Genomic DNA, 14,446 nt, shown 5'->3' with positions numbered 1-14,446 from the left:
AACGCAGGAGGACACAAAACTACATGCGTGGAAATTAAATAAAAAATATATCAAATCCTCGAAAAAGTCGCCTTTGAAGAGACTGAAGCTCCTAGAGCTTCCGCTGTCGACCTAGTTTCTTATAGTAGTATTTACAGTCAGGCAAATGATGTTGTCTTCTTACAGCTCGGCGACAGTATCCGATCTATAGAATATATGGATAGAGGACGGAAGCCCAAACATAACGCCTGTTTGCTACCCTGTAGTGTGTATATCTACCCACGGGGGCCTGAATCAGCTTGTTTGGGGCTAGTGGCTAGCTGCCTCGAATCGAAAGCTTAGCACGGTACCTGTCAAGCCCCTGCATTCCCTGAAACGTGTTGGGGTTGCTGCACAGAGTTCATGTAAGTTTAAAAAGCCTGCATGCTTTCTCTGCTCGAATTAATAAAGTCTGTATTCGAGTCGTTAGCTGATAACAACGTGTAACCGAGCGTTAGCTAGTAGGTTACCGGTGCTACACACTGGAGAGTTAGCCTGAACCGGCTAATAGCTCACTGACGTAACGTGGAGTAACACTGTTGAAAGTCTGTTCTTCGCAATATAACGTTAACTTTAATTATATCTCGAAAAAAACAACAACCCCTATATGTGATTTGTAGATTATGTTAGTAACGTATACACCTATAGGCCTCTTTGTTTCTTTTTCGTTATTTGTTTTGTTAATGAACAGTTGGTGTTTTGTGATTAATCTGCGGAAAAAATATGAACTATTTCCTACGTTGTGTATTTTGTGTTGCCACGAACAAAAAGCCTAAAATTGTAATAGTTATTCTAACATTGTTTTTCATCTGTGATAAATTAGCAAAATAATAACTAATCAAAATCGTCGACAGTTATTGTGTTATCTATATATAATTTGGCCACACATGATGGACGCCTGATTTTATTAGACATTTTTATAATCTAACCAGTGACTTGGAAGACACATAGATAATGAAGATCATTGATTAGTTTACATAGAATTATGAGGGAGAGTGTTTCTACATTGCCTGTCTCTCAGCTGAGCATGAGATCATCTGTATTCTTGGCAGTGCATCTTATTTTAAGTGATTTTCATCAAGTAGCCTGTGTGTATAAAATAGTTACCTGTTACCCTTTTGTGTTTACAAGTACATTGAAGAAAAACAATTATTTTTGACCCATCTGTCAGCATGTCTCTGTCTTGTTTTATTAAAGACCAGACATGAGGAAGATAATTCCATCTGTCTTGAAAACCTAATCCTACATCTGGTGCTAAGGACTAAACATCACACAAATCTGTAGGTTCATCTAATACGTTCAGCCGGTGCTGGCATTCTGCTCGCTCCTTCCTTTCCTAATGGTGTAGATGGTCGGGAAGTATTGTCGTACAGTATATCTTTACTGAGGGAATGAAGCATGAACAGAGGAAACACTTGCATGCTGGTGGGGGTGTTCAGACACCACCACCACCACCATGCCAGAGAGGGCTGCTGGTTAACAGATTTACAGATTTGAATCAAACCACCTGTGCTGGCCATGCACAGCAGGGCAATTTTCTTTGATATTTTGCAGTAATTTTAAAGTGGATGTAGACATAAAATGTTTTTGCTGGGTGTGGAGAACAATGACAGGTAGTCAGAGGACTTCTGCTCAGTGAGCACCACTTGTGCTTTGTGTAGTTGAGTTAAACAGCTAGATTTATACAGTTGCAAACCAGAGGATGGATGAAAGATTGTAATTTGAAGTGAGGTCAGGTAAATTAAGCAAAATCAAGGCCAGTGAAAGCCCATGCCACTGTAACACATTTGGTAAAAGTTGAAGTGAGTCCTTCATGTCTCTATGCTGCGGATCATACCTCTGCCCCAGGACCTCTTTTCAGAGATTATCCAAATGAGATCAGCCTTATTGTGGCTCTTGTTATTACTCCACCACTGGTCCTGTTTAAATCAATTCAGTTTCTCAAAAAACAATGCTTTGATCCTTGATTTTATCAACTCCAGCTCTTTTGTGTTTCTAATTTCCTCATACCCCAACATTTTGTTTTCATCTTGGGCCAGCTGTTGTTTTCCAGCGCCTCCCTGTAATATGTGTAAGAAGTTTTCTTCTCTATGCCTCGGTCTGTAAAAATCCTTTTTTTCCTCTTTCCTCAAAAAGTAGTTTGCACAGCACAATATGATAAAGGAACATTACACCAAACCCAGACAGGTGTCCAGCTGTAAATTGTTTGAGTGGCTGACCCCTTTTGAACTTAATCTTCAAAAGTAAATGCATAATATAATGGTAAAGTCATTTAAGGGATAAACATTGTGAATGGCACTTCCTCACTTGCAGCTATGAAACATTGATAGAAATTCACTGAGCTGAGCCAAGTTAACTTAGCGAAGAACTCTCACAGCTTTTAGAAGTTTATTTTTAAACACTTAAATGTTGTAGCGGGTTTTTCAAATTTGGCAGGTTTGGAATCAAGATTTGCTGATTTTCTGTCACTTTTACAGAAATCAGCTTAAGTTGATTATCTCTCAAATATGCTTTCTTGACAGTTGTCTGATTTTGTCACTTTGAGGAACCAACCAAAGGATAAATGTCTTGAAAATCCCATTAGCACATAGTTTAAAACATGTCAGAATATGAATGTTCTGCCAGACTTGTTGCTGTTTGGCAGACGCAGTGTGTTACTTTTGATTTAGGAATTAACTAAGGAATTAATTAATAGTAAAGCAGTTGAACTGTTGCCACAATACTGTACAGTGTGACGGTGAATAAAAATAGGAAACTCCTGCACAATCAAGTTGCAATCAAACGGGCCTGCAACACATACCGACTTTGCTGAAATGACTATATTGAGTTTTGTTGAGACTGTCAAATAGAAGTTGACTCAACTCTGTGGTCAGAGGCTGTTGTTTGTGGTTAAGTTGTACTGAAATGCAAACATGGTAACTCCAAACATCTATAGCCTGGTACTTCTACATACCAGGTCTTTTTACACTGCTACTTTTTTTTTTTCTTAAAAGGGATGACCTAATAAACATTCACTATAAAAGACCCTTCACACTTAATTAAAACAAAGAGAAACATATTCTGTATGCAAAACCCAAAACATGTATTGCATTCTGTATTTATTTGATAATGTTGAAATATAATTGTGTCTATATTTTTCAGCTTTATTGTCTGTTCTTTTTCATGTAATGTTTTGCAGTGTTGTGATGGTTGTATATCTTTATTGACTTTCAGGCTTCTGGCACGCTCCTTAGCCAAGATGTCAAGTCACAATCCTTTGTTGAGATTGGAGCAGCGAGCCGCTGAGGCTGACCAGATCATCGAGTACCTCAAACAGCAAGTCCAGCTGCTGAAGGAGAAAGCCAGTAAGAGAGGACACCGCACATTCAAACCTGTACACCCTGATTTTTGGCCAGTTCACCGTAGGCCAAGATACATATTCGAATTCATGTTCATATTCATAAAACACTGTAGCTGTGGCTACAGTCTAATAATCCCTGTGTTGCTGGTTTGCACTAAGGGTCCTTAAGCAAGACACTGAAACCTAGTTGCTCCCAGCAGTTACGCAAGTGCCTTGCATGGACACAATTCAGTATGTGTCTCCTGGAAAACCACAATATAAATTCACTTCATTTATATAAACTTAAAATCTCATTTTGTCTAGGCAGAGATTATTTAGTTCATACGTCAGCCTGATAACATAAATGGTATGTGTATGTTTGATTGAAGAAACAAGGTGCCACATCATCCAAATCTAATACTGTCTAATGTTTTTATAACAAACTGAATTGATTGTATTCAAGTATTTTACTCATGAACACTTATTATTAGCCAGCCCAGCACTTCACTTTTACTGTCAATAATCAAAGCAACTTTGAAAACAGACAATGTTTGTAATAGACCCCTGATAGAGTTAATAATTTCTCTGATTTAAAGAGAAAATTAATAAATGTTAAGCAAATAAACAATTATAAAGCTCCATTATCCCCATATCATTCCACACTTTAAAAGTATCACCAGCACAAATTGAGAAAGATGAATTATGCCATAAGTGTAAAAAAACAGTATTAGTACACTATTTTTATGGCTTCTTTATTTCCACAATATTGATTTCAGTACTCAGTGTATTTGACTTGTTAGTACATTTGTACTTGTTAAAAAGCACTTCTTAAAATGTCCAGTGGGAAGCTGAAATTTAATTCCCATTCTGAGCGGTAACAAGAATTTGCCTCATTGCAGGCGTCCAGGCCAGTGTCAGAGAAGAGAAGAAACTGATGGTGGAGAATGCCAAATTGAAGAATGACATAGAGGAACTGAAAAACCAGCTGCTGGAAAAAGAGAAGAAGAGGGGTGGTAAGTTGAGTTTGGTTCCCAGCAAAGACAGTTATTTAAAAAGACTTTCATGTTGTTAGCCTGTTGGCTGTGTATCCTTGATTTGAGTTATCCTTAATAGTTATTAGTAACAGTAGTAATAATAAACAGAACAGTTAAAAGTTTGATTTGTGTCATTTGTACTTTCAATGATTACATCGAGTGCATTCTAATATTAGGCCATTATAACCAGATCTTATTAGTTTTTATTATAAGCAACCACAATGTTTCATGAAACGCCATTATTATGATGAGGACAGCATGTCTGTTAGCTTATGTATGTCTAACACACATTAACATTCAAGGGCAAACAGCTCAGATCATTAACGCATATTTAATATTTTCCAGAAAGAATCTGTGGGAATAAAGGGGCCCAAAGAAAGAGGCTGTTTAACCATATTTAAAAAAACTAAATGTGTTGGTGTTGGAAGATTGAAGGAATGTGTTCCTGATACACCCACGACTATGTTTTTCTACATATTGTTTCAACTGTGATTTTTATTTTTCTAGTTTATTTTCAGTGGTTTTAAATGGCATAAAGATCAGTAAATAATAGGAATTGGATTCTGCTTTGCATATTTGTTATAATGATGCATAAAATAAACTAGTCAATCTGACTATTATGTTGCCTTCAGAAAAACATTTTTGTAGCCAGGGAATAAATGACAGTGATAATTCTAGTCTATTCAGCATGAAATTTGTTGCAGCACCATTTTAAAATTGAAAATCGTAAACTTCGCTGCACTGATCAGTACATCCTCTAAGTTTACGTTTGACATATAGTGCAAACGGGCATAAATTGAACCCACAGAACTTATAGATACGTTCATATTTTTTAGGTCCACTTTGGTTGTCAAATCATTACCTCATAAAGTTTGCACAACAGGCTGCAAATGGTTGTCTCTCTGTAAATCTAACATACATGGAGCAACCTCAGCAGTAGGTGCTGTGTTTGTGGCCACCTGACAAATTTAAGTGACTCAGTCTCCTTTTAGCTCTGGTCAGTGTCCACTGCTTGTTTTGGGGTCCAGCAACTCCCACATTAAATATCCAGCTGTTTAACTGCTGAATGCACCATTATGTTCACTAGCTAGTTGCTAATTTGGTCCGTCTGGTGTTTGGTGCCGGGCAGGGTGAAAGAGTTGGATTACGTTTGCATCAAGTAATGCAAAAGACTTTTGGAATAAAATGAATTTGATATATTAGTATTATTATAAAAACATGGCATCTTTGTATTTACTGCCTTTTGTGATACTATAGTGTGGATTTTTTTTTTTTTTTTTTTATCTAGATCTAAAAAAAAAAAAATACACAAAGAGGACACTTAAGGAGATTGTGAAGAGTTTAAGAGGTTATTGCATGTAATTCCAAGGTAAACTGGAAAGGTCCTAATCTCAGGTCCTAACATAGAATTATGGTAATTAAAAGCATTATGGTGACGGTGGTGTGCCTGCAGACCAGTGTTTGTCAGACACAGGCTCTAGATTTTGAAGGAACTCAAACATCAGGCGCCGTAAATGAGGGGTTATGTTTTTTCAGGGGAGTTATTGTAAGACATTGTTCCCTGCTTTAATGTTCCATTTCCTTGTTTCCATCAACTTGGGTACTGTGTCATTTTCCCATCAAAACTGTTTGCATCAGGAGAGCAGTCCTCCCACTGGGTGTGTAAATAAAGCTCCCTCTGTCTCTTTTCTTTCATTATGTTGATGCAACCGGCTCTGTGCGTGAAAAGGGTCAACTAAGAAGTAGTGTACTTTGAATTTAAATTATCTGTCTTTCCCAGTAATGCAGCTATGCTTGTCTTTTATTTCACACAGCATTTGGGAAAACAAGTGTGTGCAGACAGTTGTCAGTTGTGAGAGGTATTTGAGAAAAAGCTTCTAAGGTAATAACTATATTCTTCTGTTAACCGTTTCTTCATTGTGTTGCTTATGTCCTTCATGTAGTGCAAGAGGTAAGCGTGCCACCAAGCACAGCAAGTGTTGACTGCAGTTCGAAGCCCACCCCTCCCAAGGCTTCTGACCCCGCACCCTCTGGTCCTGCACTCCCTGCCTCCCCTTCTGCTGCTGTCCAGAGCGCCACTCCCAAAGATGAGAGTAAAAAGAAGAAGCCAGAGAAAAAAGGTAGCGGCTCAAAAAAAAAAAACACTGCAGGGTTTTATAACTTGTCCTTTGAAGTTTTCACATAAATAAATAAAACAATTTTAGAATGTCAAATTAAGCCTGATCAGACATTTCATGTAGCAGCATTCATGTCACGTCTTTCATTTTCATTTTGTTAGCAGGGCCGTATTAAAGCTATAAAAGTGACCACTGAGCTTTCATCGTCATCCTTCATCAATTTTGTTTTTAATTAACCTAGGGTTTTGTTTAAGCAACCCACAGAACTTATAGATATGATCAGGAAGTTGCTAAATGCAACACTCAGAAGTCATCTAACCTTTTTAAACATTTTTCTCCTTATTTGAATTTCCAGTATTTGGTGATGATGTAGTGTCATCCTTCTTATTGATCCAAGCTGTCTGGGCCTCAGTAGGAAGATGTTTATTTAAACTTCGTATCATATGGAGTTTTATTATTTATAAGCTACATTTATAAAGAGACCTCCTAGACTTCCTATGCAACAAATATCATGGAGATATCCCTGTCATAGAATTTTGAATAATTAACCATGTGATTTTTAGCCATATGCTGAAATTGAATAAAAATAAAATTTTAAAAGAGGAAGAAACGTTAGCTTTAAGACCCAGACAAATTCATTTGTGTGTCTGGCATTTTTTATATCCAGATGTTGGAGAGCTGTTCCTTATTCCTCCTGATAAGCTGTTGGACATACTAAATTCTGTCTTATTGTAATGTAGCTATGTTCTCACCTCATCCAAACACTCATCACTTGTTAGTCTACACACCCGTGTGTAACCTTAGTGGAGTCCTGGAAATGTTACTGTCATCACTGCAGAGCAGTGATTACTTAGTAGAGGAATGTTCAGTATCAAAGGCAGGAGTTGGAGTCCTTATTCGTCAGAACTGGTGTCAGCTCAAAGGAATGATTAAAGACTGTGTGACCATTTGATCAGTGCAATTCACTGGAATGAATGTGTATAAGTAAAGCAGGCAAGTCAGCAAAAGTCAGCCCTTTGGCTCTGTCTTCGCAAGGAAGCATCTGTTATTCTGCTATGCCACTGTATCAAGTAGCACTTACCTTCAGCCAAACTGGGTATTGGTATTGTCATTTAGTCAAGGTATATACCTCATATTTCTGGGAAAAGGTGGAAAAGTAATCATCTTTTCCCATTTTATTTTTTTTTGTCTTTATTTCTGGATCACATGAAACACATGCCAGCCTGAGGCCTGTCATTGGTAGGCTTTGTTTTCATTTATGGGAGGAAATTAAATTGGATTCCAGATGGATGCCCATCTATGATTTGTTTTTTATAATACACTTTGGAAAGATACCAGCTGCTAAAATATTGTCAGTGCTTTTAAACAAACATTTCCTACAATATCATGCACATTTAATATAATAGCATGAAAACACTCACAGATGCCTCACTTCAGCAGACCATTCCTTAACAAGTGATTGACAGCTACTGTGTAACATGTGCTAAAAATGCACTGCACCCAACCAAAATGTTGTATCAAGCGTTCAGTAACATAGACCAAATTAAAAGAAAAATGACATTTTAGGGATGTGTGCGTGTGTTTGTACACTTAGTGTAACAGTTTTTGTTCTTTTATGCCAGGAGGGGAGAAATCAGAGAAGAAGCAGGCAGCTCCCAGTCAAGAGGATGCCAAGGTGGACGTGTCTCGTTTGGACCTGCGTGTTGGATGTATAATCACCGCAGAGAAGCATCCAGATGCCGACAGTCTCTATGTCGAGCAGGTCGATGTGGGAGAGGCTTCACCCAGGACTGTGGTCAGCGGGCTGGTAAAGCACATACCTGTGGACCAGGTACAGTCTTTTAGATGCACAGTAATTAACAGAAGTTAGTGGATAAACTTAGTAAATTGATGCACTGGCAACCTCACAGTAATCTCACAGCAATCTCCCAGCAAGTATGTAGAGGCACATATTTATGTGTCACTTCTGTTGTAAACCAGTCTCCATTGCTCTTGTCACATGAAGTGATCGACCTGAAAGACACTAAATGTCTCACCAGGCCTCAGCCTGTAGATGAAGAGCAACACCTTCCAGTGTCCTGGCCTACTACTGCATCTGTTTTTGAGTATGGAAGACAAAAACAAAATCTAGAGTTTTTTGTATTTGCTTCATGAATCCCCTAAGAGACCCCATTTATTCTTGTATTTCGAAGTTTTTTCTTTAGATGCACAAGCACTATGGTATATTTATTATTTGTGACTTACTAGGGTCTAATTAAAGTGACTTCTCAGAATGACTGGTGATGATTTAGCAGTTAAACATTTTTTTGTTGGTGATTTGTGATCTCCATTGAATATCTGTGTTTTTGATTTCACATGGAAGTATTTAAATTTTGCTTACCGGCATATTTGTTTTATTTATTTTCTCCTGAAGAAAATTAATCTGTTAGTACTGTTACTTTTAGTATTATCATCAAGTTAGAGTGAAATAGGTGAAGAGATACATTATGTTATTTATAGCTTTTACCATTTAGAATTACAAGTCTGAGACTGACTAATCGTAAAATAACTGTTAGGACCTGTCTACAGTGCACATAAATGTAGTGTAAGTTGAACAGTCTATTTTGTAAATACCATTTACACAGTACTCCCAGATTGCCTAGAGATGAAAAATGAAAATTACAACCAAAACCTTCTGAAAGCAACGTTAGTAATTTTAGATTTATGTTGCAATTTCTTAAAGGATGGTCCTGCAAAGAAAGGTGGGATTATTTTCCAAGGTCTGTTACACATCATCTCATGAAATGCTGGATTTCTGTTCTTCTCCGCTTTTGCCAGAAACTGCCTCTGGTCATCTTTTAAATTTTGGTGAGCCACAGTGGTCTCTAGGCTCAAAGCCTAATGTTTTCCTGTTTTCTCCTTTCGTTTATGAAATGAGGCAAACAACCCACAAACCCTTGGACACAGTAATTTTAAATTAAAGAGATTGGAATTGGCATTATTGTTTATATTGGAATACAAAATTCTCTGTACTGTACCCAAATAGACCACATCAGTCACATCAAGGTGTTTTTTGAAGTAAATTAGGTATGTTTTTTTCTTTCTCTCTTGTCAAAGACATATGGGCTGCAAAAATGTGTTTATTTCTTCTGTCTCCCATGCAGATGCAGAACCGCATGGCAGTCCTACTGTGTAATCTGAAACCAGCCAAGATGAGAGGAGTGGTTTCCCAGGCCATGGTCATGTGTGCCAGTTCCCCAGACAAGGTCGAAATTCTTGATCCTCCAAGTGGAGCAGTACCAGGGGACAGGGTTACTTTCCAAGGATTCCCAGGTACCGTCATCCTCATGAGTGCAGTTTACTACTGAGTGATTGTTGATGAGTGTCACTGAATTAATCCTACTGAAAAGAATTCTCAAGACTAGTATCCACAAACTTCATCTGTTGTTAGGAAAATAAGGGTGTGTCTGAACCTTTTCAATTCTAGAAACAACAGGGCAGCTTCAGTATTTATTTCTTTGAACACACCAGTCATGGTGTGTTTTCAGATGCCACTTGAAGCTCTCAGTGAAGGGCTTCCTCAGTTGTGTTTGGTGATGGCTAAATGATCTGTGACTGCTGGTTTGATAGGCTAATCAAAGCTCATTGGTAGGAATGTAACACAGTTGTTTTTATAGTCATTTGGAAATTTAAGTGGCCTAACTGTCCTGTTGATTTCAGCCAAAGTAAGTTTGGAAAGAACATGTGAAGCCCATTTCTGATTAATTAAGACATTAACTGGACCATATGAGTGTCAGTGTCCTTTCTCTGAAGTATTTTAAACTGTTGATTGAAATTAATTTTTTTTTTTTAAATCCTAAAGACTAAACCTCAGACAGTTAAGTATGCTGTGATTAGTGTAGTTGTTCGTGCTCTACTGAGAACAAAAACCAAAATACCGACAGCCCAGCTGCCAGTCCATTCATGAGGGATGCCTTTGGCTTGAATAGTTTTTAATGGATAGAGTCTCATTTAAAACATCCTTTGAAATTCTGGTTCAAGACAAAATGGGATTAGAGGTAGAAAACAGAATGGATTGGTTAATGCCTCTTATAGTGTTGCATTACTGTTTGTTTACAATGATAAAACCTGACAGTTTGAAAGTACATAAGCAAAAATTAGGAATTAAAGAATTTTTTAAAAAGTGTCTTGTCTTTTTTCTACTTTCCCTCCTTTCTTCAACCAAAGCTGGTGGGAGTTCATGTTTGTAATTGCCTCCATTTCCCTGACTAATGGGGCCCAGTACTTTTGCTTGAACTTAAGAATGTGCACAAGTTACTCATCAAAACCTCTTTCACGCTTCTGATCAAAACTGATTGTTGCCACTCTTGTGTTGTAAACCGGCAGAAATCGTAGCCTTGGGAAATGAAACACATTTGTGCCCTCAGACCCTGAGATGGTTGTGTAGAGAGGAAAATGTTGACACCAGACAGAAGCCAGCCAGTTATGGCTATGAAGTTTAACAAATGCCAGCGAACATCAAAAACAAAGCTATCATGAAATGAGAACCTCCCATAATTGTTTTCCATGAATGCATATTTTCATTCTGAGAAGTTGGCTTTAGATGTTTTGAATTACATCTAAGAACAAATGCCTTCGCTATAATAGAATACGATAAAAAGTATTCACAATCTAGACAATTCATGGGGGAGACATAAAGTTAGAAATGGCCTAATAAATCATAGATATAATTTTTGGTCATTTGCTCACAATTTGTATTGGCTACAGATTGTGTACTTAAGATAAAAAACCCCTAAAGAAAAGTTTCAAGTCATCTTTCAGTGTAGGAGCTTCAATATATTAAAGCAGTTATGTAGGTTATGCAAGGACATGGCATGCTACAAAAAGACCACAAAATGGATGGATGGATGAGCAGAATAGAGCCATTTCTAATACATCAATCTTATTGCAGGTGAACCAGACAAAGAGCTGAACCCCAAAAAGAAAGTGTGGGAGCAGGTACAGCCAGACCTACGCACAGACAGCCAGTGTGTTGCAACCTACAAGGGAGCTGCCTTTGAAGTCGTCGGCAAAGGCGTGTGCAAAGCTCAGACCATGAGCAACAGTGGAATCAAATGAAATAACAGAGCTGCTTGAAATAGCTCAGTGTTTACTTGGCAATCATCATCAGTGATGACGATGGTGCTGAGAAACATGGTTGTGATGAGTGGAAGTAAATGCTTTGAAAATATAGAATAAAGGGATTTGAAAATATGTTTTGTGTCCTAAGAATCTTTACTGTGATGATCACTTCAAAAATAGACAGAGTCACGGTCTATAAAGTGCAGTTGATTAGCACAACTACGTATATGCTTTAATTCCGCTGGTTTGTCTCTTCTGGCAAGGCACTTTAGGTTGATTGTGTCTTTGATTTTTAACTAAGGATATCCTGCCCTGGGCTTGAGCAAGCATCATTGGTTTCCACTTCATCAAATCTTGGGCATTTTAATGATCAGGAGATGAAACAGGGATGTTATACTACAAAGGCCAACAAAAACAGATCAGGTTCTCAAGCTTTGCAGAGGCTATTTAAATAGTACTCAGCCCCCTGAACCCCAATCTTCTGGCCCACTGTCATTATCCTGGTCTTCTCTCTAGGATGCCAGTGCCATGTGCTTTGTTTTATTGTCCCTTTGAATGAAAAACACTACCCACTTGTGGAAGTATCAGACTACACAGGAGAAATAGAGTGCTGTGCACTAGAACCTCTAATGTTACAACAACAGTAATTGAGGCCATCCTTTGCAAAACCATATGTCATTGGCCAAAGCCTGCAATCGTGCAGAACTTGATTTTACTGTTGAAGTCCTATTCTAAGGTTCTCATAAGAACTGCAAAAAGGTTGTGCTCATGTCTAACTGTGCATTTAGCCTAGATCTCTTTTGCTATGAGGTCACTACGTGTGATGCAGGGGGAAAGAAAACACTAATTTATTGTCAAAAGATCCTGAATTTAAAAACGAATTCATATACAGAAAGATACAAAGTGCAATGCGTCTCACCAAACTGGCATGAACATAATCCTCATTTAGGAGGCAACACAGTCTCCACAAGGGGAAGCTGTTCAGTCATTGTTAGATCAGTTCTACCAAACTGCCTCCTATAGGAAAGTGAAATGACATCAGTAGTGTAATACCGTTACCTCTTTTTTTTCTGAATTCAAGTACCTGTCTTGTGTTGTCAGTCCTCAAATAGAAAATATAGTTGGTGTTGAACAAGTAGAAAAGAAGTGACTCTAAGTACAACACTTTACACAGGTTCAGTAGTCGAGTTGCAGTAGGATGCGGAGTAGAAACGAGACATACCAACAGAATCTATTAAATTCCTTTTGCTCGTTGTCTGTAGGTGGCAAATTTGCAGGAGCCATTACTTCACTTACCTGTAGGCGGTGCATGTCAACAAACCTGAATCTGCAGCTTTAAAACACAGCTCTGAAACTGATTGTCACCCCTGTGCAAAATTCATATATTGGCTGTGTTTGGTTTATTCTTCTTCAGATGCCTTTAAATGATTTTATCTGTCTTTTCCAAGAACCTATGCACATTTTGCTTCAGATGACATAGACAGCTCTAATGAGCGTCTTCTGCTAAAGCATATTCTCACTTAAACCACAGTATTCTTTCTGGGTTTTCTATGACCACAAGGAGTGTTGCAACCTGAGAGAAAGCTCACTCCAGGACACTTTGAGTCAGACGCTTTTCGACCACAAATTGAATTTTCAGCTGCAGCTGGTGTACACTATATGAAGCGCCTACCAATCCTGACGTATTTGCACATACTTTTACCTGGTTCTGACTTCAGATTTTCAGTTGTCTGGATTATACTGCACATTGGCTCTTGAATGCATGCAGGTGAAGTTTTGGTAGTATTCTAAGGACGTAATTTCATAATTTCCTTTACTGAATAGGTGGTGCACACAGTGCACATGTTCCAAGCCATATATCAAAATAACACCTTTTTACTTGTCAGATTTGACACCAGGTTTCATTGACAAAGTCTAAAATAACAGTGGTATTGCTGTTTCATTCTTCCCACCTCATTTGTTGCCCTTTAAGTTATCACGTCCTCAACACGACCTAAGCAAAGAAAAATACTTCTTCTAGCATATCTTTAATAGAGGTGGACGCATACAAATGCAACACCTTTAGATATGACTTTTTTTGAATACAGGATATGTACTTGTAAGAGAGTATTTTTATACTGCAGTAGTTTTTCTTCTTCCACCACAAAGTAGCAGGCAAATTTAATATTATTTGTCTCTAAACATTGAAGTTCCACAAAATGTCAGAACAGTCCCTACATTCAAAACATCTTGGCCCAGAAAAATACAATTCCCATTTCTAAGCCACGGTGTGAATGTAAAAATATGCCAGGTCTTTATGAAGGAATGCAAACCTCTGTTATACAAGTCATGCTTCATATTGGACAGTATGATTTGCATTTCAAATGTCAAGGATGATTTGGTGTGAAGTAAGAGCTTGTGTGTTTCTTGATTATTTCAAGAGCCTCTGGATGTGTGTTAGGTCCTGTCAAATTGATGGATGTGTTATTGTCTTTTTACATGCTTTGCCCAGCCTTAGTTTCAAAAAACATATATTAGCTGCCAGTATATTTAATTGTGTTTACTATGTAGCAATAAAATGTCTCCATGCAACTTTACTTAAAGTGCTGGATCAACAGTGACCTCATGTCTTAATTACATGCAACACCAAAACAGACGGTTTTAGTTTAGTACAGTAGCTGTGCCATGTTTGATCTGTTCTATACAGTTTGTTCTCTTTTAATGCGTGTATGGCATTTAACTGTGTGACAACAGAATAGTCCAGCTTAATTATGTTAACCAAGTATGACATTAATTATGATTTAGTATGCACAATAGAAAAGTTTAACAGAAGTCTTCAATGAATAGACCAGATCATCATTTAAAGGGTAGTTGGCCGA

The 14,446-nt window shown here is 37.8% G+C and overlaps 1 protein-coding gene across 1 annotated transcript; it reads left to right on the top strand.

Annotated features, from left to right (window-relative positions):
• The first annotated feature begins 85 nt into the window (after positions 1 to 85).
• aimp1a (aminoacyl tRNA synthetase complex interacting multifunctional protein 1a) lies at positions 86 to 11,720 on the top strand. The gene is made up of 7 exons (XM_026302855.2): positions 86 to 383; positions 3,232 to 3,362; positions 4,237 to 4,350; positions 6,315 to 6,491; positions 8,111 to 8,319; positions 9,632 to 9,800; positions 11,419 to 11,720. Coding segments are annotated over exons 1-7 (969 nt in total). The 5' UTR covers positions 86 to 381; the 3' UTR covers positions 11,586 to 11,720.
• The last annotated feature ends 2,726 nt before the right edge of the window (positions 11,721 to 14,446 follow it).

The sequence above is a fragment of the Mastacembelus armatus genome, chromosome 1, assembly GCF_900324485.2.
Source record: "Mastacembelus armatus chromosome 1, fMasArm1.2, whole genome shotgun sequence".
Classification (NCBI taxonomy): domain Eukaryota; kingdom Metazoa; phylum Chordata; class Actinopteri; order Synbranchiformes; family Mastacembelidae; genus Mastacembelus; species Mastacembelus armatus.
The sequence above is the reverse complement of the archived record's forward strand: the minus strand, read 5'-3'. Positions and strand labels throughout refer to the sequence as shown.

Excerpts from the sequence above, each read along its gene's own strand:
- aimp1a (XM_026302855.2), top strand. Across the intron at positions 6,492-8,110 it reads GAAGAAGCCAGAGAAAAAAG|GAGGGGAGAAATCAGAGAAG; the intron begins GTAGCGGCTCAA and ends CTTTTATGCCAG. Across the intron at positions 8,320-9,631 it reads AGCACATACCTGTGGACCAG|ATGCAGAACCGCATGGCAGT; the intron begins GTACAGTCTTTT and ends TCTCCCATGCAG.